Source organism: Poecilia formosa, unplaced genomic scaffold (assembly GCF_000485575.1).
Source record: "Poecilia formosa unplaced genomic scaffold, Poecilia_formosa-5.1.2 Scaffold301, whole genome shotgun sequence".
Classification (NCBI taxonomy): Eukaryota; Metazoa; Chordata; class Actinopteri; order Cyprinodontiformes; family Poeciliidae; genus Poecilia; species Poecilia formosa.
Genome location: NW_006800240.1, coordinates 810,564 through 837,385, shown reverse-complemented (window position 1 = coordinate 837,385; position 26,822 = coordinate 810,564). Strand labels below are relative to the sequence as shown.

General features: G+C 38.3%; 1 protein-coding gene across 3 annotated transcripts in view; it reads right to left on the bottom strand.

The window, feature by feature from the left end:
* The window catches only part of LOC103152127 (neural cell adhesion molecule 2), a 296,231-nt gene that overhangs the window by 75,214 nt on the left and 194,195 nt on the right, over positions 1–26,822 (bottom strand). For all 3 annotated transcript variants that reach the window (XM_016660909.1, XM_016660908.1, XM_007572476.2), the window contains exon 2: positions 7,407–7,481. In XM_016660909.1, coding sequence (XP_016516395.1) covers positions 7,407–7,481 — 75 coding nt within the window. The remainder of the gene's footprint in view (positions 1–7,406; positions 7,482–26,822) is intronic.

Below are 26,822 nucleotides of genomic sequence, written 5' to 3'. Positions count from 1 at the left end.
GAAGGCGTGTTAATAAAACAGCGACTGTGTCAGCCCATTATCTGGCTTATCCATCAGCCCAGAACAAGACCAGAGACAGATCCTCATTTTTTCAGTGAACTAAATAGGAGAAGACGGCGGATTTCTGCAAAAACCCTAAGCCGACAAATTAAATACAAGATGCCCTTGAGCAAAACTGAGGCGTGACCTATATGGTCTATAGTGGTGATTGTAGCCTGGAGGTAACGCTTGATGGACGGAGGGGAGGTTGAGCAAACAAATAAGCTAACTCTCCTCCTCTGCCACTTTTTAGCTTCAAAGCACACCGATCGTACACCATCCCTGCACCCAGCAGATTCCTCTGCCTCATGTGGGCACTTGAAAGGAACAGATAAGTGCTCAGTATCACTGCAGCTGCCTTTTTCCACCTGCTAGCACCACAATGTTATCGCCTCTCCGCATTATACAGCCTTCTGACAGCACATACAGTTATGAGTTCGAGCTGATGCAACCGGCATGGTGACAGCCCCATTTGAATCAGAGATGATGGGAGAAGACAGGAGTGTGCAGCGTGCCGGCCCGTTCTGCACACTCAGCCTGGCATCCCTCTGTGTGTCTTAACATCTGCGTGAATAGCACATCTTAAAATCTGCATAAGCTCCGGCGCCACGGCGACATCTTGGCAGGAAAAGTAAGCGCTGACTGAGAGGTGCGATGGCAGGACAATGATGACCACTTCTCCAGAGGCTAGCAAAACGCAGACACGGAGGTATTCTGATTTATCAACGCTGGCAGCAGCGAAACCCTCGTTTGGAGATTAGAAAAAAACAAAAAGAAATATGTAAAGGTTTCTAGAACTGAAGCATGGAGCGGATCGCCTTGCTTGCTGCAAGGGGAAGATTACAGTCTATAAATGTCTACTGGAGCCAATATTTACCAGGAACATCCTGGTAAAACTCAAGGAAGAAGCCAGTTTAAAGCAGGGAGGGAACGTTCTCAGGCATTTATGTCCGTCCTGGAAATGTACTGTAATCCCACTAAAACAAGACACAAGCTGTTCCTTACTTTAAATATAAAAGTGAACTCAGAAGTGGAGTCGAGCATCACTTAAATCCCCTCTGGTTTGTTCAAATTTGTTTCCACAAGGGCGAGAATTGTGAAAGTGAAACTCAAAAATCATTTTATTGAGAATTTTATCTGCTCTTTAATAAAATAACCAGACAATATTTCTATAAACAGGAAGATATCATGGTAGATCCCAAGAATAAAAGGTTTTGCATGTCAGAATCAGCTTTATTAGTCAAGTTTGTGTGAAAACTAAGGAACTTCATCTCAGTTTCTTGATGCTAATGCTAACTGTTGCAGTTTTTTCTATTGTAGGCAGACAATAGAAGATATTTTGCCTAATTTAATTGTTAAAGCAAACAAAAATCAGATACAAACTGTTTCTACTCAGCTTTTCTGAGGCTAATTTAGCATGAGCTGCATATCAATTTGGATTATTTTGTACCACATTTTAGTTTCAAATCTACCAGATTTAGACTTTCTGCTAGAAAATAGTTTTTTTTAATTGAAATTTTATTTTTTTAAAATAGTATATTGACAAGGATTTATCCTAATCTCTGGTATTTTAAGGTTTTAACTTTGGTGATGAAAGTCTTTGAGGTTGGAAAGCCTCCACACCATCACCCTAATCTTTATCTTTTTCCACAGATTCTCCATCAATTTCAGAAAGTAAAACATAAAACTTAATATTTGACAGTTCACCTATATCTAGGTCCTTATGCACTTTTAACAGTGTTGATCAGTGGCACCAATATGCAAATTTTCAAACTATTCCAAATAAATAATTTGCTAAACTTAGGAGAGAAAACAAAACTAAAGAACTGGATGAGTTTAGTACCTTTTCACAGAAGACACTTGCAGAACTGCAGACTTTTTGTGCCACCTTGCGATTTTTCTAAAAGTTATCTATTTTTTTTATTTATTTAGTGCTTTCATCTGCCACCAAGGGAGATTATGAGCTGCTGTGTTACTGGGTACTCAGACAAAACCAGTGTGTGTGTAACAGAAGGAAACGAAGCTGTTGGTGGGAGAGTTTTCATTTCAGGTACCAGTGAGATGATGAAACACCATCCAGGGGTTTTCAGTTTGCATAACATCTTTAGAGCCGATCTGTTCAAACGTGGAGCTCCTGTGTAGGAACGAATCATTTCATGTGCCTCAGCTGCAGCTGCTGCTAAGAGAAGCCAGAAAAACTTGGTGTTTGCATTAGATGTTCTGCTCTGTGGAAGTTTCTGCTGGGTCCTCTGAGTCGGGCCTTCATTAAAACGACTGTGTGTTGAACATTTCCCCACCCAGGAGTGAGGATCTGAATAAAAAGCAAGAACTTTACTCTATATGATTAGAAAAAAACAGTGAAGGTTCGTGGATACATGGTGGATAGACGTAATTACAATAAAAGCGTTGTTGTTGGCTACAATGTTTACACTGTTTGCTGCTGCAGATGAAGCTTAACTTGTGGTTTCAGGTGGTTTGGGTTATAGATTTATTAATCGTGTGATCGATCAGTAATAGACGAGGAATCAAACCCAAATGTCGCTGAAGCAGAAGAAGAAAGATCGACAATTAATAATGATTTTAGATAAAACTGTAGATAAAGTTACACTAATAATGAATTAGTGTATGACATTTGAATATCTTCTCTGTTTTTCCATTGGTTGGAACATAAAGGGACTGGTTTGCATTATTATCCTGTTTAGGAAATAAAAGTTCATGTTCTGATTAGAAGTTGCTCCGACTAGTCGATTCTTTAGTCTGCAAAGACTTTTTATGGAGCCAGTCGACAAAACTGAGATAGAAGATAGAAGGTGAACTAGAGTTTGTCAGGCAGTTATAATTGTATAAAAATGTAAATAATTCAAGGTTTCCCCCAGAAAACTTGCTAAGCCCGGTGTTTAGGTGTCATTCATCCAGCAACCTGTCGTGTTTTTGAGTAAAAAATGTTTAAAATTGACAGGAAATTTTTAAATATCACTTCATAATTATGTTTTATTGGAAGATTAACATCTGAACACCAACGATAACCTCTTATAAAACGCAAACATAAAAAAATAACGTACATAAATAAGCAATGCTAAGCCTGGTGGGGCACAAATAAAGCCTGGAGGCCCGCCAGGCTTATAAAAAACTGTTCATATCAGTGCTGGTAAACAAAATCCAAAACATAAAAATACAAAGAAAAGAATATAAATAAAAACTAAAAACTTGAAAAGAAGGTTCATACGTAGGAAGGTTGCACCTCTGAAAGGTTTAGCCATTTCACGTCAACTTTAAAGTCATGCAACCCCTAGTTCTGACATGTTTTATTTTTTTTCCCCCACAAATGATTCATCAAGTTGTGAAATGTTGGACAGGAAGAACAGAAACAAAAACTGGAGTATTAAACGAGGAAAGCATGTCTGATCCACCTGCAAACCGTGTTTTTACGTCATTTTTTAATTTTAAACCTACTGTCACAAATGTAAATATCTGGACACATGCTTCTGATCACATAAGCAAAATAACAAAAAAAATGCTTATTTAGACACAAAATCAACAGTTTTTCAGAGATTTCCTTTCCTCGTTGAATAACTGGTGCATAAAAGAGACGGATCAATTTTAGGGATTTTTTTTTTTTTTTCACACTTCTCCACCAGGAGCGCTAATAACTGTGAAGGCCAGTGGAATAAAACACTCAGAAAAAACACACAATTAAACCTACCTAGCCTCTTTAGACAGGCCTGTTCCTGTAATCTTTAGTAATTGCTTCAGCAGAGTAGCAAGGTTAAAATGATTAATACCTAAAAAGCAGAGCAGCTGCTAATGGGGTGGTTAAGTGTTAGCAGGTAGCAATTACCACAGCTAACATGAAGGTTGTAATGTTCCTTTACAGCAGAACTGGTGCTTAACTGCAGGTTGGGGCTGAGAGCTATCAAACAAGGCTTTTAAAATGTTTGGAGAAAACTACAACAGCAACAAAAGACGAAATCAAACCGCCCTAAATATCAATAATTTAACAAAGACATCTTGTTCTAAACATGAAAGATTTTATCCTCTGTAGAAGTGATGTCCTAATGTTACGGCACTGTTCAATTTTTATTCATTTTTAATTAAAAATAAAGAAAAAATAAAAGAAAAACATTTTCTTTTTACCTGCACAACTAACACAACACAATGTTTTAATGAAATAAAGACGCATTAATCTGTAAACAAGGGAGTAATAAATTATTATGGGTCTGAAACATAAAATCTAGCAGGTTTGTCTTATTGTAAAAAAAACTCATAAATGTTGATGTTTTTCTATTATCTTTGGATTTTTCGTGTTAGAACTGGATGTGTGTTGTTCATTTTTCAAAAATGTATTGATTTAGTGGAGTTTACTGAAAGTCACTGGATGTTGGTGAATGTTTTGACTATGAAACTGAATAAAAAGCGAAAAAAAATGTTGATGGAAGACAAAACTTTGTGTTGAACTTTACAAATGCAGAAAACTTTCATTTTTGTGAGCATTTCTTTGTTAGTTTGTGCCATTTTGAAACAAAGTGACCAAAATCCTGCAAAATCTGCTGTAGTGTATTAGGGCCATTGCAGTAAAAATTTCAGAAATTTTCTAGAAAAAACAAAGAAATTTGTTAGAAAAAAGTCACATTTTTAGATTTTAAACATTTCCTACCAAAAATAAACTGATTAATCACTAAATTACTGAGAATTTGGTGAGAATTCACTCCTTTTCTTTTATTTACAATTATTCTAACACATAGTGGTAAACATATCTTTACGGTTTTGGATCTTCAGTAAATATCAGGCTACTTTATTTGCTTCTTTTGACACAACGTTTGGACACCCCTGCTCTCTGGTTTACCTTCTGTAAGCTTTATAAAACATCTGAACAGCAAAATATCTGAAAGAACAAGCTGACAGGAACAAAGGCTCTTTCTTTGGACTACTTAGCTTCAACTTCTTCCTAAGGTCAATCTAAAACTACCAACTTAAAGTTTTCTCTTTCAGCTTCTCACTCCTCTCTTGGCCTCCTACAGTTTCTTTTTCGAAGGCCATGTGGCAGAAAATAAAGCTTTTCTGTGCTAAGAGGGGAAGAACAAAGGCAGGAAGCCTCTCAGACTTTCTCCTTAAAAGCAAGAATAAGTCGCCAGGTGTCAAATCTTCTGTTCTGGGACAAAAGCTGGAAGTGGCTCCACTGCTGGACCCAGCGGCTCGAGCTTTCAGGTGTTTATTAGCAGGTGAAAATGCAGCAGCTCAAACTATCGAACCGCTAGTTATCATAAAAAGCTAACTTCTTTTATGGCTTTAAAAGCATCTGATCCTAACAACATGTTCCCATAGCAACGCAGTTACATCTAACGTCAGGTTAAGGTGATTAAAATACTCCTAGTGGTGACATAATGTCATATTCACAATATTTACTAGTTTATGTTCTTGTAAACAAGGTTTTTAGTCACATAAACAAATTTATTTTCAGTTTTTCAATTATTCTAATAACTTACTGACTTTCCTTAAATCTAGACTAAAAACCAACCTGTTTAAAGTTTTGAACCATAATTAATTAACTTAGGCTAAATGTAATGTTTCAATTGTTAAACTTTGTGTTTTTATGATGTAAAACACTTCATGCTGCCTTCTTACTGAAATGAACTTGATTGATTGACGTATTTTTGTGAAACTAAACCTACAATTTTCAACAGATTCACAAATCTTCACAACAATGTGAGATTATAAACCAATCCTTTTATTGGCTTATCTTTGCTTATCTAGTTGTAATGTGGCCTGAATGACAAAAAACAGTCTAATTTTTTTGTGTTTTCTCAAATAAAATAAAGATTTCATAATTTTTTCTTCAGGTCTAAGTTTTCACATGGGATAAAAATGCAGCAATTCTGAGATTTTAAACAAGATTTATCCATAAAAACATGTATATCTTTTGAGGTGCAGGGATAATATCAAGGGGAAAATTCAGATTTAGTTAACTCATGATTTTTACTCACGAATTAATAACTAATTACCAATGTTTCCTCTGTTTCCTCTTACTTTAATGAGATCCTAATCTGAGGTCAAAGATCTGGAGAACCTAATTAGATTGTGTTCAAAGTTCAGCTGCATACAGATAAAAATGTCTCTGCTTTTCTTCTTGGATGATTAATAACAGAAAATTTTGTTTTAAAAGTTTATTCTGTCCTCAAGGCTGCATCTGGACACACAGTGAAAACACCGTAAAGTAACAACAGAAACAATAAATTATTGTTAACAAGTTCGGTATCCTTATATCACTTCATATAAGAAATTGACCAATTATCTGTGTAATTGTATTATTGGATGCTATTTTAAATATTAATATATATTTATAAATGCATGCTTGGTGCTCTTGGAGGCCCAAACTTAACTTGCCAACAGCTGGAAGATGATTGCAGCTGAAAGCCAGAAAAATCCCTCTAACAGCTCCGACTTTTTGTTTGCAGGTTCGTTTCAGCTTCCTGCGTTTGGCAGAACTTCCTGCCAGCCTGGTACCAGTCCAGGGTGGAAAAGGTGGTACAAACACTTCCACAGATACATTTTCACCGTGCTTCAAAAGCTTTTCCATTTTCTTCTGTAAGCCTTTCACATTAAAAGCTTTTTTTATCCTCTGGTTTTATTCATTTCCTGTGTTTCTGCCCCTCCACCCCGTTTCTTCACTGCTCAGTGTGCCTTAACTCTCCCTCACAATCCTCCAAGCGCGTTTCTACCCTCTTGATTGTTAGCCCCCTGTCGAGTGGGTTGGCAGGAGAGAGACGGCAGCCAGTAGGAGGCGGGCCGGGCCTGCCAGAAAGCATGGCCGCCCCACCGAGCCGCCGTTGGCCCCGACAACGGCTTATTTGCTGCTGCGCACGTGTGGCGTTCACAAAGGGACAAACTGTAATGACAGGGCATCCAGGATGCCGTAGCTGACAGCAAACACACCCACAACCCTCACAGCGCTTCACCTCGACGTGATTGATGGGGATTTTATGGAGAAGAAACATTTTTTTTACAAACAGAAACATCAAATACGCCCAGACAGAGTTAAAGAGGAGGTGGGTTAGCAGCTGATGCTGCTGAGGAATATAGTCTCTGCTAAGCTACAGAGCTGTTAGCATGTCACAGCAACAGCCTTCAGTCAGAAGCCTCTTCAGATATGTTGCAGTACTGACTGCTACCTGAGATATTTCCTGTCTACAGCATTAACATTTAAAATGTCGTCTTCTTTTAAAAAAACACAATGTCTTTAGTCAGAGGTGACTTCAAATTTGTTGTATTACAGACAGCTACTGGAGATCTTTGAGGAATGTTGGATTAAGATGAGTTAATTTGAACATCGTTTAAATTTCCTTCTGGACAAATAAAAAGTTTTAAATTACCTGTGCAGATGAAGAATTTGGACTCTCCGACGCTTAACTCCACCTTGTGCAAGGATATGGAAACCTGCAGGGAAGCTGGAAAAGAACAGAAAATAAACAACAGTTACTACAGAAAAGATCTGTGCAGTACTTTGTGTTCAATTCTGCAACAAGTGTGCCTTTATGTATCTGACAGCATTTTATGAAGAAGGTTTTTACACATTGTCACAGTTTGATTCTAATTAAATCTTAACCACTTTGACTTATTGTTCGAAGACGTTTGGCGTTGGATCCGACCCGTTGTCGGTGTGTTAAATGCTTCAGTAGAAGGAAAGTGGACGTCTCTCATTTTTCCACTGATAAGCCTTTTAGATCGGAGGTGAAACATCTTTAAGAAACAACAGAAATCCACTTGTTTTCCTTCTTGATTGTAAAGTTCTTGATGATTAAGAATCAGCACCAGATTTGTGACGTTGTGGGAAAGTTCACCATGTTTAAGGGATTTCTTTTTAATGGCAGCAAAGACTTGAGTTTCTTTACATCAGAGCACGATGTGTTGCGCTTCTGGATCTTTTAGCGGACAGGTGCAAATTCAAAATATTCCCTAAACCGTCTTAGTAAAATTGCAGAAGCTAACATCCTTATCTCCACTCTTTGGGGTACAGTGAAGGAAAATAAATGGCACTTTCCAAGTACCAACCATTACAACGTCAAGTCGTATTGCTCCAAACTGAGTTTTTCAATATGTTCAACTTAAAAAACATCATAAAATACTTTAATTTTCCAAGAGTAATTTCATATATTTACTCAAAGTATCTTCATCTGATATAAAAATTCAGAATAACTTTTCAGTATGAGTACGTAAAAAAATTCAAAACATCAAGTAATAATAATAAATCAATAATTTATCTCTAAGAGGCAAGTAAATATACACATATGATGGATAAAATAATATAATTAAGTTATTTCAACCAATTATATACAATAATAATTCATATAGAATATTTTATGCAACCAATTTCTCCAGAAATTGTCTTTTTGGTGATGGTTAACACACTAAAGGTAATGTTTAGGAATTGTTGACATGGTGATAATGGGAAGAGATGGAGCCATAAAAAAAAAATCTAAATATGTATTTCAGACTGAAAATGCTTTTTATAGCTCAAACACGTCTACATATCCTATTGTAATGGCCACTGAAATGAGACAATGGATGTTTTTTCACCTGAAAAACACAAAGAATGAGAGGCAAAAGAGCGGCAGAGACCCAGATAAAGAGCTCTTTAAATCTGGGCTTGGTGGAGGGAGGAATGTGTCTTGATGTTTAATGAGCGGTGATTGGCAGCTCTGCATGGAGGAGGTCACTTTAAGGCCAGAGGCTCCTGATGCAGCGCTGCAGTCAACACGTCGCTGTCTGGAGCTGGATATCTGATGAGCCTGTCAAAACCCCACGTTTCCTTTTTTTCCCCAATGTTGGAGCTGCAGTCCTCGTTAGGATCAACATCCCACCACTCTCTCGCTGAATAATCATATTCTAATGGATGTTAATTCGCTCCACAACACTGGGAACTTAATAGTAGAGCTCAAGGCGCCTGTCAATAATCGGGGAAATGATGAAATCATTATCTGCTGCTTTTCTAGGAGGGATGGCTGCAGCCTACGGCAGCAATGCTCTCCAGAAATCACTGGCAGCAATCTGCTGTGGCGCAGAGACGCCTATAGATGGCAGTAGATCGGCACTGCTGCATGGACATGAAGAGGTGCAGGAGCCGATTTATCAATACTTATGATCATTTTCCTAACTCAGATGCTCCCTTTATTCTATTGTGTTTGAAAATATGAGTTCAATCTAAAGAAACTGAGAAAAAACAGCAACATTACACGATTTAGAAACGGAAACGGACACTCCTATTTCAGAGATCCTTGTTGAAGTTGACCCACTTCTGTTACCTGCTGACAGGTATTCCAGCTCAGGATGATTGGACTCCACAATCTCTTCCAAATGTTTTAGAGACAAAATAAGTTAAAGAGTTGATGAAATATCTCTTTAATCCTGTCGAAATATCCTCTTTCTGAACATATTACGTAACCAGCTGGAGTTAATAGGTGTTGATTGCCATTCATTGACCATTTTAGTGATTCTTCCATTTATTTAAACAGCGGTTTTGTTTCATTCATGTCTTCCTTGTTTTGGTTTAAAGAGCTAACTTTTTAACCAAAGCTGTTCAAAGAAGACGTCCTTCCTCTCATCAACCATCATGATCCCAACTAACTCAGTGTTGACATAAATGTTTTTTTTTCATACATTTTTAAAACCCTTCTCAGCTGCATATCTATTTGCCAGTCTGAATTTCTTCACAATAAATATTATTTCTGACCAACCAGTAAGTTAAAATGTTTGTTACTGGTTTTCAGCTGGTGACTGGATGTTGTTTTTCTGATGTAAAGCTTCTTGAACTGCCTTGCTGCTGAAATGTTCTGTATAAATAAACTTGACTGACTGATTTGTAATGCATAACATCCTCAAAGCCTGATTGGTTAGTCTCCAGAGAGAGACGCATTGTTTCATTGTTTGAAATGAGTCCCAGTCCAGTTCTGAGCTTGATTGATCTGGCCTGTTTAACCTCGTGACCTTCCACACTGCCTGCCTCCAACTTAAGGCACATTCCAATCACCGCTTCAAGTACTTTAAAGGTTTTCAATTATTAATTGATTCGCCGCCGTTCGCGGTGTGCGTGATTGATCGCGTAATAAGCTGCTCACTAGAAGCTGCAGGTACAAGGAAAAATGAGCCTGGGCTTTTTCTTGTGCTACTTGGTGTGAATAATAGAATCGAGTTAATCCTTTAACTCCCCGATGAGGTAAAACGCACATCCCAGAAGTCGTTACCGCGGCTGAATACGGGGTTTTACGCGACCGAGTTTGAAATGTGACGAGTGGGAATTTGTTTGTTCTCGCTGTCGTGCAAGCAGGCGACGCACACAGACGTGCTAATTGCTTCGTCTTTTCCAGGCATGGCTGTCTCTGTTCAATCGGCTCATTACGGCGATCCGGTCAATATGTTATGAGCCTGGTAACCATTATCAGCTCCAATTATTATCTCACCGGAGAAGAGCAAAAAACCACCAGAAACAAAAGCATTGATTGCCATTTGTAAAGTGTCAACGACGGCCAATCAGCTGCTACCCTTCAGATTCCCAAACAACAATTACAAATGAATCAGGATGATCTCAAAAGGCGGGGAGACGTGTGTTTGTGTTAGCCTCAAAGTTTCATGTTTCACATCAAAACAGCGACAGGTTAAAATCACAAATTAGACTTTTAAACTGTTTTTAAAGGCAGGAGTAACGTCAGTGAAATGTTAGCATCTTAGCTTCCACTTCATCTATAATTACTTGTTTGAGCAAGTCAACAAATGTGACTGATCAGACAGCATTTCCTTCGCTAACGTAGCTTCATAACCACTAATTACTTAGATTATATTATAAATTATCTGGTTGTCTTTGTCAACATTTTCCTATCAAGATGCTATCATGATGCCATGCTAACAGATTTAGACACAAAGCTTTTTAGCGTAGCAAACTTAGCACAATGTTCCCGCTATGGAATCGTTGGACTGAAAACTATAGCAACTGTGTGATAAAGAAAAACAAAAATCTGATCCTTTAAGAGCTAAATAAAGAGGTGGACTGGATTCCAGCTGGATACAAGATGATCAAGTTGAGCGTCATTGGTAAAGGCTTTGAATACTTGTAGAAATGTGACTCTTTCTTCTTATTATTTTTGATTAAATCACTCAAAAAGTTTTTTTTTTGCCAGAGCTAAAAGTATGTAAAAAAAACAAAACAAACAAACTCCATTTTAGAATGTTTTTCTTCCGTTTTATTGTAAAATTAGCTTAGCATAAATACTGCCTCTCACTGTCTGATTTTAGGTTTTCTTCTAAGAAATGTGTCCGTTTTATTTTTGCTATGTTAGCTTGAGGAGCAAAGCAGCCAATCAGAAAAGAAGTTAAAATTTCAATAAATTATTTTAACTCATATATTTTTTTAAAAAAGTATTTAAAAACATTATTGATTTTATGATTAAAAAAATCACAAAATTGTTCTTTTTTTTTCTCATCCTCCCTCCAATTTTCTGATCCCTCTCTAGCGCCCTCTTGTGTCCCTCCCAGGGAACAAGCCCCCCACAATTTGGTCTTTTTTTTTAAAATGTGAAATTATTCATTATCTCTCCAAGAAAGAGACATGCATAAAACCAAAAGGAGTGGTTCAAAGACAAAACCCTGAGGGACTCCACATTAAATTCTGAGAAGATGCAGTTGATATGAAAACTGAACTTTTTGTCTGAATACTGAGACATAACCTTACTTAAAAAATAAAACAAGTTGCCAGGTAACTAAAATTTCCAGAATGGTACAGATAAATATTAAGTTGAATATCAGCTTGCCATATTAGGCTGCGTGAGCTGAAGGAGAAGCTCCTGGTGCTTTTCTACGCCACCTGTCATCCTTGAAGTTGTTTTTAGCAGCAGCCTGAGTCCAAATACTTCACTGATAAGGAAGAAAAGTGTCCAATCATCTGCCAGGAAGAGAGGTGTGTGAATATATAATCCCTTTTCTCCATTAAAAAAGCTCAATTAAAGCCATAGCGAAATAAAATGCACCACAGAGAAGCAGGCTTTGTGTTTCCGTACATAGAGTGTGGGAAGGTGCATGTGTGCTGAATCCCTTTATTTTGAGTGTGTGGGTGGAAGGGAGGGTGAATGCTCTACACACACCGAGCGCTTGGCCCTGAGGCCAAAAATGCTCTGCTTTAATTGTGTGTGATTTTGAGAAGGAATAAAAGGGAATTCTTCCCTTGAACCCTGAAGACAGAGGAGCAATAAAGACGAGCAGAAGACAAAGAGCAAACCAAGGCAGCTGATAAAATACTAATTACTATGTTTTGTATTCAGCAGAACTTGTGTATCTTATGCTTTTCTTCAGAGGTGTTGCAACGGCAGGGACGATTTGCAGCATGAAATTAGCTTCTGAAACACTTCGGAGTCAGCATTTCCGACAGCCACAGTTCACAGATGGGATGTGTGGTCGGGATCTGCGGCTTTTCGGCGGGTAACTTAAAATAAACTTTCACTGAATTCTTATGGATTCTTATGGATTTAGACTATTTTGTATTTCTATTCAGCCTATTTGTGGAATCTAGCTAAATTATTCATGAAAAATTAATTGAACTTATCTAAACCTTTCAGAAAAAGAATAAAACAGAGTTTAGGAAGACAAAACAGCAAGACGCAATGCTGCTCGACACGCTATTGGCTGGCCGTCTAGTGTCCTTTGCACTGATTGGCTGATACTGTAAGAGCAGAGAAATGAACTTATATCAGTATGTATAGTTTCCACTGTGTTTATTAATACATACAGAGGCATATTTGGTGTTGAGAGTTTTAAAATAAGCAGTTTTAAGTGTTTGTAAAGGTGATCTTATATCATGGAAGATTTCAGCTAAAATCTTATTGTTAGATAGAAAACCTGAACTAAACATGGAGAAGCAGCATTTAGTTTTCTACACTCCTATAATGTGGAGCAAACTCCCAGAAAACTGAAAGACGCTGAAACACTGATTTGTTCAGAGTTGCCTCTGATCAGCAGTAACTGGACTGATTAAATGATTATTTGATAAAATAGCTGCTGGTTAACAAAACTGGTTATTGTGTTACGTTTTTATGACGTAAAGCACTTTGAATCGTCTTACTACACCAATAAACTTGATTTAACAACAAAGACAACCTGTCTTGAAAATAGCACCTGTCTGACAGCATGAAGTAGGTGAAAGGACGTTTTAGAAAGATTCAAAATCTTACGATTTCGAGGTTTTAAGCTTTGACCGGGTCATTGTGGCTCGTTTGTAGAGGTTCAGAGCCTCGGCTCATATTTGTGTCCCTTCCAACTCGCCGACCTGCTTTCATGCTGCAGAGGAACGGGGAGTGAGGGAGAAAGCTGGCTCTACTCAGCCAACCATATCCAATTGTAGCAACATACAGTAGCGAAGTCTCAAACAGAAGCCACAGCTACCTATTATCTTCCACTCTCTCACACACCTTCTCTGTATCTCTGCTTTCCACTCTCCAGCTGCTTCGCCATTTATGTCTCCCTCCTTAAGCCTCTTAAGCTCTAAGCCGCAGAGGCCTTGATGGACCTCATGCAGCGACGTGCGAACACACAGATGTGTGCCTTCAGACAGATGTGTAATCTTTTTATAATTAGCATGGAGAGGCAGCTTGATCTTATCTAGCAGGTGGTTGAAGCTGTAGGTTTTGCTCATTTTCTCGGGGTCCTCGTATGTATTTATTGTAGCGACGCACACAGGCTGCGTTTTTAATCAATGTGAGCTGGGATTGTTTCCATTGAGGACAGATTCCACAGGATCCATTTCATTTAATCTCCACCTGAGAATCCATGTTGAGGGGAAGATGAGACACCAGAACCAACGATGCAGGTGAAAAAGCAACCAAGGTCCAAAGAAACACTTTAAAAGATGCAAATAAGAGACAATCGGACCTGCTGTGAGTTGGTTTTCGCATTTTGGGGCTCAAAAACGGATGAGATTTTGGTCCGACTTTGTGATAAAAAAATTATCACGATTGGTGATAAACAACACAATAAGATTTCCTCATGAATTAACCCTTAAAGGCTCTGGACGCCTGACAGACAGTGAAGTCAGAGTCAAAGGACATTTGAGGGAAAACAGTTGAGTTTCAAGTGTTAAAGCAATCAGGTCAGAAATACGGAGGGTAAACACACAAGGCCTCTCTACCTGCAATCAGAGCTTCTCGATGCCAAACAAGATGAGCAACAGAGAGACGTTGAGGAGGGAAGGTATTCTTGGACGTCCCCTTTAAACAAACAGTCTGCAGTAAATCCTCGGTGTTTTCTCATAACCTCCGTCTCCTTTATCCTCCATCAAAAGAGGTGATTTCTATTCCAGATTATGAATAAACTGGGGCCTCACGCTGTGACAGAATAAATCACATTTTCCTGGATATTGGGCTCATATTTATGGAAACACAGGGAAAAATAGGGCCTGTACACATCGGTGAGAGATAATACCGTTATCCGCATTCCCTTTTCAAAAACAGAATCATGCTTCACAGGGTATCAGGCGGGAGCTTCGACTATCTGGGCTCTGAGTCCTGTGTCTAATCTATTAGTCTTATTTTTCTTATCTCTGTCGCCCTTTCTTTTCTGCTCCCATTTCTCTCCTTACGTCACCAATCTCTCTCAGGGGGAAACCGAAAATGTGTGATGATACAGAGAGACATAACCTTCTATTATTTTTGGTAAAAACTTTTCACTTTTAGGTCAGTTGGAAAATCATGTCTGTTTGCTTAATCCCAAAAAATAAAGCAATATTTAAGGTTTCTTCAAACAATCAGAGAAAATCCGTTGATGGCGACGTTATGGCTTGGTACTGGTTTGAAGTAAAAGTCAACATCTCAAACTCAACCGACTCGTTTAAAAGTTTGGTACTATTGTGTTAACGATAAAAGCAGTAAGAGTTACTTATTACTTATTTCCTTCTTCTGCTCATTAACTTCCTCTTCGTTTCCTTTGCAGCAGAGCTTTTGCAAAATCAAATCTAAATGAGCACTGACTGAAAAATAAATCTAATCAACTATAGACTTTGTTTTAACAGTGACAAAACAAAAGTCGCCTATAGATTGAGTTGGAAGTCAAAGAAGGTTTTAATTCAATCGGTTATTATTCGCCACCATATGAGCTTCAGAGGACTGACTGTAGGCATGTTTGATGTCTGAGTCAAATCAATAAGAGTCTGCAGACAATGAAGACCAGCTGAGGTGGGCGAGATGTTTACTTCTGACGATCTGTGAGAACTTGTGAATAACCAGGCATTCAAAAATAAGCCGGCGCTGCATATTGATCTGGTGGGAAGGTGGCAGACTGAGCTGATTACTCGAAGCAGACCAGCCCTGGCTTCCCGCTCCTCGGAGGGCTACTCAGTCGAGTCTGGAAAGAGATTCAGTAATAAAACGCCAGGCCTCGGAGGCAGCGTTTGATTTTCTGAGAGGAGAGTCGAGGTTAGACAGCGACTCGCCGATGTAAAAGAATAGAAACCGAGCTCATATTTGCTAAATCACAATAACAAGAAAGAGAAAATTGTTTTGCAATGTCTTCAAAATCAGAAGTTTACATACGCAGTGACTGCTGTTTCTTTAAATGATGAGGAAAAGCCCAGATAAGGAAGTCATAGCTTTGGAAGCTTCTGATAGGCTAACTGGCAAGCATAGTAGAGTCATTGTGGAAAGAAAAAGGAGCAAAGTTTTGCCTAAAAACTCAGGAATTTTAATATAATTTTTTTTATATCTACAATGGTCATAAAAATCCCTTTCAAGTTTTGGATCTACAATAAATAAAAGCTTAATTTTATTTGGGATTCTTTTGGCCTGCAGCTGTTTTTATTTTGAGGATTTGTGTGTGAACGGTTTATGATGCAACGTTTGGCCTTTCTAGTGACTATTTCAGGAACAGACATATTGTTTGCAGCACTTTGTGTTGATCCGCTGCATAAAACCCAAATGAAACCATCAGACTTTGTGGTTGTAACTTGACTCGGCGTCATTGTTGTCGCTCTGGGCTGGTCGCGTGTGAACTTCGGCGCAGCAGACGGAGCGGCGTCTTTATCAGTGGCCATTAGAGCGGCGGCGGGGTGTTTGTGTGCCGTCTGAATAGCATCGCGCTCGGTGATTAAAAGCTTTCATGGCGGCGGCTCAGAAGGGAGCAGAAGCAAAGCAAAGGCTGACCTTAGCAACCACTGTGGACACATTTCACTGTCACAGATCTTCAAGTAGAACACGCTCACGCTCTGCTGCAAAACGATTCTACATACTTTCTTTCTCCAAACCTCACTTGCAAACGAGTGGAGATAGTTGAATTTGCTCTCTTTTACCTGGATCAAAGGTTAAAAATAAATACCAGCCACGCCAATTTTCGTCTGGCACCAACATTAAATCCTCCTTTGTGTTTAAAAGTGGTTAAAAATCAAATATTCACACTGTTCAAAACAAGGACATACAATTTTTCTGTCTTGGGGCTAAAGATATGCTCAATTTAGCTTTCATCTCCAACCAGGAGCCGCTCACCGTTTGGTGAAAAAAAGAGGCTATTATTTAGTCTCAGCATGCCAGTCAGGCTCACGTTGACAATATGTAATTCTGCCAGTCAGACCGCCCCGAATATGACCGACTGTACAACACAGATGAGTTCTGTAACACCCCAAAAATGGGAAGAAATTCAACTTATCCCGACATGTTTTCAGTAAACTTTGATGGTCTGATGTTAGACGGAAAACGAAGGAGCTTGGTGTCCTTGAGTAGCAAGCAAACATCTTTTTACGTATTTTTCTTATTTAGGTCATAGGTTTACTGGCTGGTTACTGTTTTTAACCAAATCCTGCACTTCCTGTTTCACCTGTAGCTGCAAACTGTCAGTCATATTCAATTAACTCCATGAATATGCAGCTCGTCTTCAAGAAACTTCTGTCTAATCCAGGGTTTTCCCCAGCGTTTCATAAGCCTGGCAGGCCACCAGGCTTTACTTGTGTCCCACCAGGCTTAGCATTGCTTATTTATTTAAGTCTTTTTAAAATGTTTGCATTTTTTAAGACTTTATAGTTGGTGTTCAGGTATTAATCTTTCAATGACACATGAATATCAAGTGATATTTTCAAATTTTTGGTAAAATTTAAACATTTTTGAACTCAAAAACATGACAAACCGCTGGATGAATGACAGCCGTAGCACCCAGCCACCGGGGGAAACCTTATAATTTAACTAGAAAATTCCACAGAAATTTTGAGGGGCCTGCCAAGTGTGCCTACCACTTTAAACCCAGCGTTTCAAATTTGCCGTGAAAAATAGATATATGTATGTCTGACATACTTAACCCACCACTAGAACACAGTATCTGTAAATATTGTCAGGTGTATTATAACAATATGAGTGACCATTGAGAAGCAGGGTATAAACCCCAAGGAAGTGAAATTCAATCCGAGACCGACGACTATAAGCTTCGCACATGTGGTTCTTACTCATGGTCCAAAATAAAAAAAAATGAAGAAAGTTGTTAATAGTTAATTTCTAAAAACAATTTCAATTTTCATAGTAAAGATTTTAATTTACACTCAAAAATTTAGATAAGTAATAATTTTATGTAAGCAAAACATGAATAGTCAAAGGAAATATGTTTTCTTCCCACAATGCATTGTGAGATCTGATTCAGCGCTGTGAGAATACTCACTGCCTCTGTGTAGGACCCGTTGCTATGGTAATTAATGATCTGCACCTGGGCTGGCTCTCTCTGTCAGACAAGCTGCAGGTTTCTATACTTGTGAGACACCCAGCGTCAGTCTCGAAGATCCTGACAAAAAACTATAAGCCCTAGGAAAATTTTGAAAACATTTTACAGGAGCAGGCATGTGTATCTATGTCATGACCAACTTTGAGATCAATAGGCCTCTATTTGTGCCTGTGAGGGAGAGTTAAAAAGAGTTTTTGAGTCTGACCTCCACTGTCCTGTGTGTGTGTTTCAGAGAGAAATCTTAGTGATTCTGTGAGACATTCAGCCTAAACTTTTCTCGTTTTATTTAATTTATGTTGTGATTTTTACACAGAATCCCAATAAAAATAATAGCTCCAATGCCGGGATTGAGACACACGTTTTGATACCACTTTTGTGGGTGGGCACGCAGCGGTACGAGCCGCATTAAGGTGAACGGAAGAAAAATATGGAATAATAAAGAGACCTTCTATTGGGTGTAGAACAATAGGTGCCTGCCATGCAATGCATGGAGGCAGTGTCTGACCTGCTTTGCAGGTCAGTCACTGCTCTCCCTATGCATTGCTGGCAGGCCCCAATTATTAATTCAGAATTTGATTTGATTGAGCAACAAAAATATCTTCAAACAAAAACACGTTTCCTAACTCTGGGTTTTAGTGACTTCTCTTAGGGTCTGTTCAGATGAGCTTATTTGTCAAAACATGTTGGTAACGACCAAACTACAAAATATTCACCAAGTTGGATGTTTTACCCTTTTTATTGCTTTTACAAATTAATAATGTTCAGCAAAATTTGTATTTTTTTTGACAAATGAAAAAGGTGAAAACTAATTTCTACAAAATCAGAACAAAAATATGTAACATAAAATGTTCACCACTTTAAAGTGACTAAACTAATTCAACACATGTCCAGCCAGTTGGTGCAAATCCAATTATTAATTTAAAAATATTTGTGCTTGTCATTATTTTGTAAAAAATCTCTTCTCAGTTTGACATTTAAAGGTTTTTTTTAATATCTTTTTTCTCTCAAAAGAGCCACTTTTTGTTGATCATGATTAATTTGTAAAAGCAAAGTGAATACAAGCTGTACATTTCTTCAACCTTCAAAATCTTAAGAAATTATGTTTAAATCACCTTTGTGCAATTTTAGATCAACAGAATTTGCTAATTTTTCCATAGAAAATGTTTTTATTTAGACAAACTTCCCAGTTTTTGTCAAAAACTGGCAAAATTCAAATTTCTTTTTAGTATTTAGTTTTTGCAAAGCAGAAACTGAATCTTTACACTGATTTTCAGTGTTAATTTTTTTTAAAAATTAAGGACTATTGTCGACTTAACTTTGTTTCTGTTTCAAAACACTGAACAGAAATAGTGACGGTTGTGCAAAATTAGGATACAAAAGCTTCTAAAGTGTAATTTCATTTGAGAGCAGGAAACCTTCAGGAACAATAAGCGGCTAAATGTGGAGAAGCTGAAGACGGCAGAACAACCTTCAGCGAAAAAATTAAAGACAAATCTCAAGCTTTTAAAGAAAAATCCTTTCAACAAATGAACTTCAAACTGAAAATAAAAAGTAGATTTCCATAAATAAAATAAAAAAAGAGCACCTCGAGCGACTCCACGTGGAGTAGATCAATCATGCTTTGGGACTTGCTGCAGCTGCTGGCATACTGAACATGTCAGGGCTACAGAGACAAATGAGTTCAATTTAACACCAGCAAATACTGGAAGCAAACTTCGCTCGGCACAGAGAACAGGGGAACCGTCACACCGCCAGGAGAAGACGAGCAGCATCAAACTTTCACAACCGCATCGACTCACTGCCATTTCTGCTGAACGGGTTAACGTTACGCTCCAACTTGATTTCAAAAAGGAAACTTTAGGAGACACAAATACGGACTTTAAAGTAGAAACTTACATCAGTCGTATGTTCTCTTGTCTTTCCCAAACAGGAAGAAGTCATGACTTACATGTTTCACTTATTTTACGTCTTTAATAGACGTGCAAATAAATCAGAGCAAATCATTTCCTCTCAGAGTTTAAATGTCAAGGTTGGTTCTGTAAAACAGGTCCAGCTTTAACAGTCGGTTTTCTGCAGCCTGAATAAAAGATGCGTTTGTATTTGTTTCCTTCCTTGGCGGAGGAGCGACGGTTGCCGTGGGGGCTTGGAGTGGCGCGGCGGTGGATTGATTCTCCTCCTGCCACTTCCTGCCGCTGGCAGTGACACGGCCATTATCTCCGCCTATGGATTAATTCAGTCACAAAGGAGAGGTCAGCGGCTCCAGCCGGGCCGTAGAGAATAGACTCCGGGGATTATGGGAAGGGGATTCAGAACGGTCCTTATTTTTGGATTTGCTACAATGAAATTCAAAGGTTCGAGGTCGACTGGCTCCCTAATTGGAGGCCACATCTCAGGACAATAGCAGCCCAGATTATTAAGACCACGGCTAAGTGATCTGCATTGTAAACTGGATGGGATAAAGCTCTCCCTGTAGTTTAGGAATGAACTGTATTGGATTTTAAATCCCACTTATGCTGAACTGGAAATCAATCCGCAGCAAAACCAGAGTCTGAATAAAAGACGTTTAAGTTTTGTACAACTTGAGTAGCTTTTCAGTTCGGGAGAAAGGATTAAAGTGGCGAAGTGACGGGTCAAGATGAGGGTCCGTACACTTTTCCCACAGTAAAACTCAAGAACTTTTCCAGCATTTTCAAGGAAAGTTTTCAAACTTTTCCAGCATCACACTAAAGTGGAGTTCATACAAAAAAAGACAACTTCATTTCACTATTATATATTTGTTATGGCGATATTTTACATTTAACAGCAGGGAAAAGGTAAAATAAAATAGATATAACATTTTGAAATGTTTCTCTAAAAACGCCAATTTAACAATTTCAACAACATTTTTTTAATGTATAAATTTAAGGCGATCAATAACTCAGGGAGCCATTAGGAATAATAAACATTCATTACACTGAAAAACAATCCAAACACTGAAACAATCAGATGAAATGCTAAAACAGAATATACAACCAAAGATAATCTCAAAAAATGTTTAATCCAGCAAATAAAAATAATTCTGGTAATTCTGACTAACTTAAAACAAGAAAAGTTTGGTTTGATTCAACTTCAGAGTGAGACATTTTATACACTGTGAAACATTTGAGCTGCATTTAGTTTAATATATTTGACTTTCTAAGTGAGTTTGTGAAAGATAAACTTACATTAGTAAGTTGTGTTAACGTTTTATTCATTTTATCAAACCTCCAAGAGTTGCATAAACTAGAGTTTTAGGTTAGCACTTTAAAAAACTGAAAGAAGACAAAGACAGGAGTGGGAACCATTTCCCAGAATGCTTAGCGGCACATTTTTGTATCCTGAGATTGAAGTGCGTTACATTGATCTGAATTGTGTTTATTTTAATTAAATTTTGTGATGTTTAATAAAATTCACTATCAGATCAGAAATGTTGTCCATGCAATTTGAAACAAGAATTTAAATGATTCTGAAGTGAAATAGGTTTTTATTTTAACTTGATATCGTGAGTGAAAATATCTATTTTAGTTAAACCACCTTCAAATGTTTTACAGTGTACCGAAATCAAGCACTTTTCAAACTTTAATAAACACCCAAATGAAATTCAAAGATTTTCAAGGATCTCTGCAGAAACTACAGTACAGATCCTGCATGATCTGCCGGTGTTTAACATAATTTGATGTTCCCAATGAGGAAAAAGACCAATAATGAGGATAAGAGATAAAAAGAAGTCGTAGCCTCGGCTAATGTCATCCCCCTCTGATCTTAAGATCAGGGATTCAAAGGCTCCCCCTGTTTCATTCACTTCCCAGCTTGTTCAATTCCTCCCACCCCGGCACACTTTTATACTTCTATTTCCCTTTGCTGCTATCACCTTTAATTTTACTCAAGAGAGCCTTTCATCTTTTTTCTTTTCTTGCTTCATTGTGCAATGAATCGCCCGCTCACCTTTTCTGTCAGACTCCTTCCAGATATCGTGTCTCTTTGTTCCTAAACTCAGCGACGGCTTCAGCGGACGTGACAGACGCTGCCACCAACTGTCGCCATGGCACCGGCCAACGAGGAATTTGGACCGGCCCGTCGGAACGGCCATCGTGGAGTTACATTATGCCAGAGTAAATATTACTCAGCCCAGCTCCTGCCAGGACTGATTCAACACCAGTAACATGCAGAGGCAGCACTAATGGTTACATTGGGTTATCAGAAAAGATAGAGTAAGGAAATTCACATCTTCTATATAGTTGTGTAAAAGCTCAAATGTTTTGTTTTTCTTGTATTTAGTTTTTAATTTGACCCAAATGAAGGAAAAAGGCAGAAAATATTCAGGGTTTCTCCCAGTGTATTATAAGCCTGGCGGGTCACCAGGCTTAAACACTGTTTCTTTAATAGAGGGGATTTTTTTTAAATACACCAGTAACAGTGTTATAAGTCAAAGAGTCTCTTTAGTGAAACGGCTGGAAGCACAATGGCAACATAGTATAATAAGTATGTAAACATACATAATAAGTCTGAAATTTATATTTTAAATTCACCAAAACTTGGTAACCGCCGCCCGTCTTCACCGATCTACACGTTAACAACTTCAGCAAATAATCTGACAAGTCATGGATAAAGGATCCAGAAATGTTGGACACTTTAATCAGCATGAAACAACTGAGGCACAAAACATTATATTTCTTTTAATTGTATGTTTGGTTTTTGTAAAAAACCAAACATACAAACAAAACCATACAATATGTGTTTTCCAATAACGTAATTATGCAGCCATATTTTAAAATTTCCTGTCAACTTTAAACGTTTTTTAACTCAAAAACATGACAGTCCCAGAGTATCCTCTCCATCAGTAGTTAGCTAGCTCTGCTAATCCAGCTCATTTGCCTTTGCTGCTCCTGTCTAAATCTCTGGAAGTGTAGAGTCTCTTGCTGCTGCTTGGTCCTGCTCTGCAGCCGTAACGCCTCTGGGACTCAACAGTTCAGGTGCTGTTTGAGGTTTAGAGAAGCCACTCGGCTGCTCGCAGTTGTAAAAGCAACACCTTGTTGCCACGGTTACACATTACAGCAACTATCCATCTAGAAAAATAAAGCAGAACTAATGCAGCAGAGATATTCAACTTTTACTAGATTCCCTCAGATGACGGACACTTTAAAGGTTATTTCAGGTGTCCGAAAACGTGGACTGGATCGGTAACTGGATCTTAAAACAGGAGACTGACACTAATGGGCATGTTAGCGGTTCTGCTGCAGTTCATCTGTCAACCCAAATGACTGGTTTGATGAGTTGATAGCTGCTTTTATAGCTGCAGTCCAAACAGAAATGCTAGATCAATTACAGCGTCTACAGTAATAACGTCTATCTCTCTGGTATTTCACAGCGTACTCCACCTACTAGGACCTGGTGTGGAGGGTTACAGTATGAACGAATGAATCCTGACGTTATCACAGCGGTTCATCATGTTCTCTCCCACATCACTCTTTTGGAAATATAACTGTGTTCAAAGCTGCCAAGGCTGCAGCATTAAGCAGAGAAGCAAACAGCTACATTACCTCCAACATTTATTGGGAGCTGATGAAGGCTTCCATTAAGTTAATGGATTATTTACAACAGCAACAAAATGCTCATATGAGTGTAGCAGTATTGAAGAGGATCATAAATCCTTTCAAAAGAAGCTTGTAGTTTGATGAAGGGAACCCTCTAAACCCTTGCAGTGCGTTTTTAAAAGCCCCTCCATTGATCCCCTTTATTCATGCGATGGATGTTTTTCTAGGCATGTTAGCATTTTGTCTGCAGTGATTCACTTTGCTCATCAGTAAACACTGACATCATCGTTTGCTTGATACTGTAGTTTAAATTGCAGAACATATTAAAAGGATTATTTGGATTTTTTAAACGTGGGCTTCTCGGGGGTAGTTATTAGCAGTCAGCGTCTTTTCTGCGCTTGTGAGAAAGTTATATTGCAGAATAGATTCCAGTTTAGTAGAACAACTTAAATAAATATATTTCATCCTGTAACAAGTCAACAAAATGAAGAAAAAGAATGGAGGTTATAGGTCAACATTGGTGTGTCTTTTTTGTTATGCTACCTGTGTTACTTTAGCTAGGGCACTTTCTATTGAGCCACTCAGAAATGGAATAGCTGCTTTGCTCTGGATCATTGTCCTGCTAGTAGGCGTGGGAATTTACCGTATAACTTCAGGGTTTCCCTCAGTGTATTATAAGCCTGGCGGGCCACCAGACTGTACTTTTGCCCCACCAGGCTTAACATTGCTTATTTATTTCAAGTTTTGTTTTTAATGTTTGCATTTTTTAAGACTTTATGGTTGGTGTTCAGATATTAATCTTCCAATAAGACATAATTATCAAGTGTTATTTTTCAAATTTCCTGTCAACTTTAAACATTTTTAACCCCAAAACACGACGGGCTGCTGGATAGATGAGCTTAGCGCCCAAACACTGGGCTTAGCAAGTTTTCTAGGGGAAATCTTGAATTTATAATTTTTCAGAATAGGTACCTGCCAAAGCAATGCATAGGCAGGCACCTATTGTTCTACACCTCAAAATAACTGCCTCTTCCCACTACCGTTAATGCGGCTCGTACCGCTGCGTGCCCCCTTCACTTTATACATATATCAAAACACGCGGCTCGATCCCGTGAAGGGAGCTATTGCTTTTGTTGGCATTTTGAGTAACGGTGGCGACATAATTAACACAAAACGAGCCAAATTCAACTCAAAACAAAAGTCTGACACAAAACAGGGTCAGTTAGACTCAAAATAGACGTAGACTTTTGTCTGCCCCTCTGAGCTGCTCTTTAGAACTACAGACATGGTGGAACACTCTGCTAATGCTTTTCCTTTTGTGTTTTATTTACCGTTGTCATAGCAACTGAACTAACAGGTGCTGGGAGGAAAAAGAGCGACGGCGGTTCTAGTTAGCTGAAGTATAAACCTACTGTACAGGAGCTGAATTTCGATCTGTTTATATGTACAGATTGCTTAATACACCTTTGAAATAAAATGGTTGTGGAAGTTGTTGGAAAGTAATATTGACATGTTTAGATTGTTTTTTCGTTACATGAGTCGAATCTGTTTAGCTATATTGTGTCTTTCTGTGAAAATGTTCGTGTACAGAAAAAACCCCAAATATATTGTATATTTTTTATGCAGTAGCAGATGGGGGTTATTCTGAGACTTAAGTGTGTGACATAAGCTGTACCTTTGTATTAAAGGATCTAAAACTGTTTATTACAGGAATAAGTATATTGTCTAGAATGACAAAGAAAATAACGTGGACACAATGATTATTTTGAAGAAAGATCAGGGATGGTGCTGTTTGGAAATGTTAACTATTTAACCAGAACAGATTCCAGGAGGATGAGTGAAGCACAGATTTGTTTCTGCCTCATCACTCCTACCTGTTCTAGACCTTTTACAGGAAAATCAGCATCTGTTACACCGACACCAGCCCTGATGTGTGTAACACATGCTACAATCTTTAATATGTTTTCTGGAGATCTTGGCATCAGGGCTGCTGCTATAAACTCATTGCATCTCTGAATAGTGCTGTTTATGTTATATTATCTAGTGGCGGAAAAAGCAACAAAAAAACTATTATGCTATGTACTTAAGATGGAATATATGCACATATATTCATGACATGCTTTGATTAAAGTAATTTATCCTCGGTGTAATTCCAGTACCGAAAAATTAACTTTACACCAGGTGAGTCTCTCACCTGAGAATGTGAACCTACTGGGCTGATTCTGTGCCTTCAAATAATTTTAATGCTCCTGTAGAAGATTCATAACTTAAAAGTTACAAAACAGTCTGTGTGTTACACTCAAGACATCAGTGATGACATCAAAGAGTGATGTCATCACTTTGATGTCAGTGATGACATCAAAGAGTGATGTCATCACTTTGATGTCATCACTGATGATGTCATTGTTACCATAGGAACTAAACATTCTAATGGTGCATTCACATCAAACACGTTTTGAGCATCAGGCGAGTCTGCTTTATATTCAAAGTCTATGTGACGTATTTGATGCGCTGGACGCGTCAAACACTTCAAACGGTTCAAATGGCGCCACGCTAGACGCTCAAAGAGCGCCGCAACAGCCCTTGACGCGCCTCCACATAGAGTTTGAATATAAACCAGAAGCGCCTGACGGTCAAAATGTGTTTGGTGTGAACGTACCATTATAGGTCCAGTGTCATATTAGATCCACCATATTAGAACCAAAGACTTGTCCTAATATGGTGGATTCATTGCTTTGGGTCAGAGGTAATGTTTAGAGGTAAGATGTGAATTAAGGTTTAGTTAATGTTAGGAATAGACTAGTATTGGTTTGGGTTAGGGAAAATGTCTGCGTTAGGCAAAATCACAGCTACTAAAATGAAGGAAAATCAATGCAAAATTCTATGGATCAAAATAGTTTCGACAAGCCTGTATAGAATTTTGTTTTCTAAATCATTCTATAAATGATGATATAATGTTAGGATGTTTTTCTGCCAATTGCATAGCTGCAGTAGACTAGTAGTCTAATGTGTTGAATGTACTGAGACACATTCAACACATTAGAAACCAATCAGAACCAAAAGTTTGTCTTTTGGTTCTGATTGGTTGTTTCTGGACAGTAGCAGAGCCAAATGAATTTTCACAAATTCTCTGTTTCGTATTCTATTGTCAACTGTTTAACAAATATTCATCCATCATCAAACATACCTATGTATGTTAGATGATGGATGAATAAGGAACTTGTTAAACAGTTAAAATGATGATGATGAATATTTGTTAAACAGTTTGAGGCTTTGCCAAATTTGTGCAAAGCCTCTAATTTTCATAATGCAAAGTGTTGGCAAAACCTGGGCTGGGATAGTGACGTAGGTTAGTGCCACCTGGGTGTGGGTCGGTGTAAAGGCCGAGCCGGGCTTAGCTTGGCCTTCATGCCAACGCCAACATGAAGACCCTCCATGCAACCAGTGGAGGTTGATCGCATGGATGTCTGTCTTTCCTCGGACCTCCATGTTTGTGTGGAGGTTTGGCTT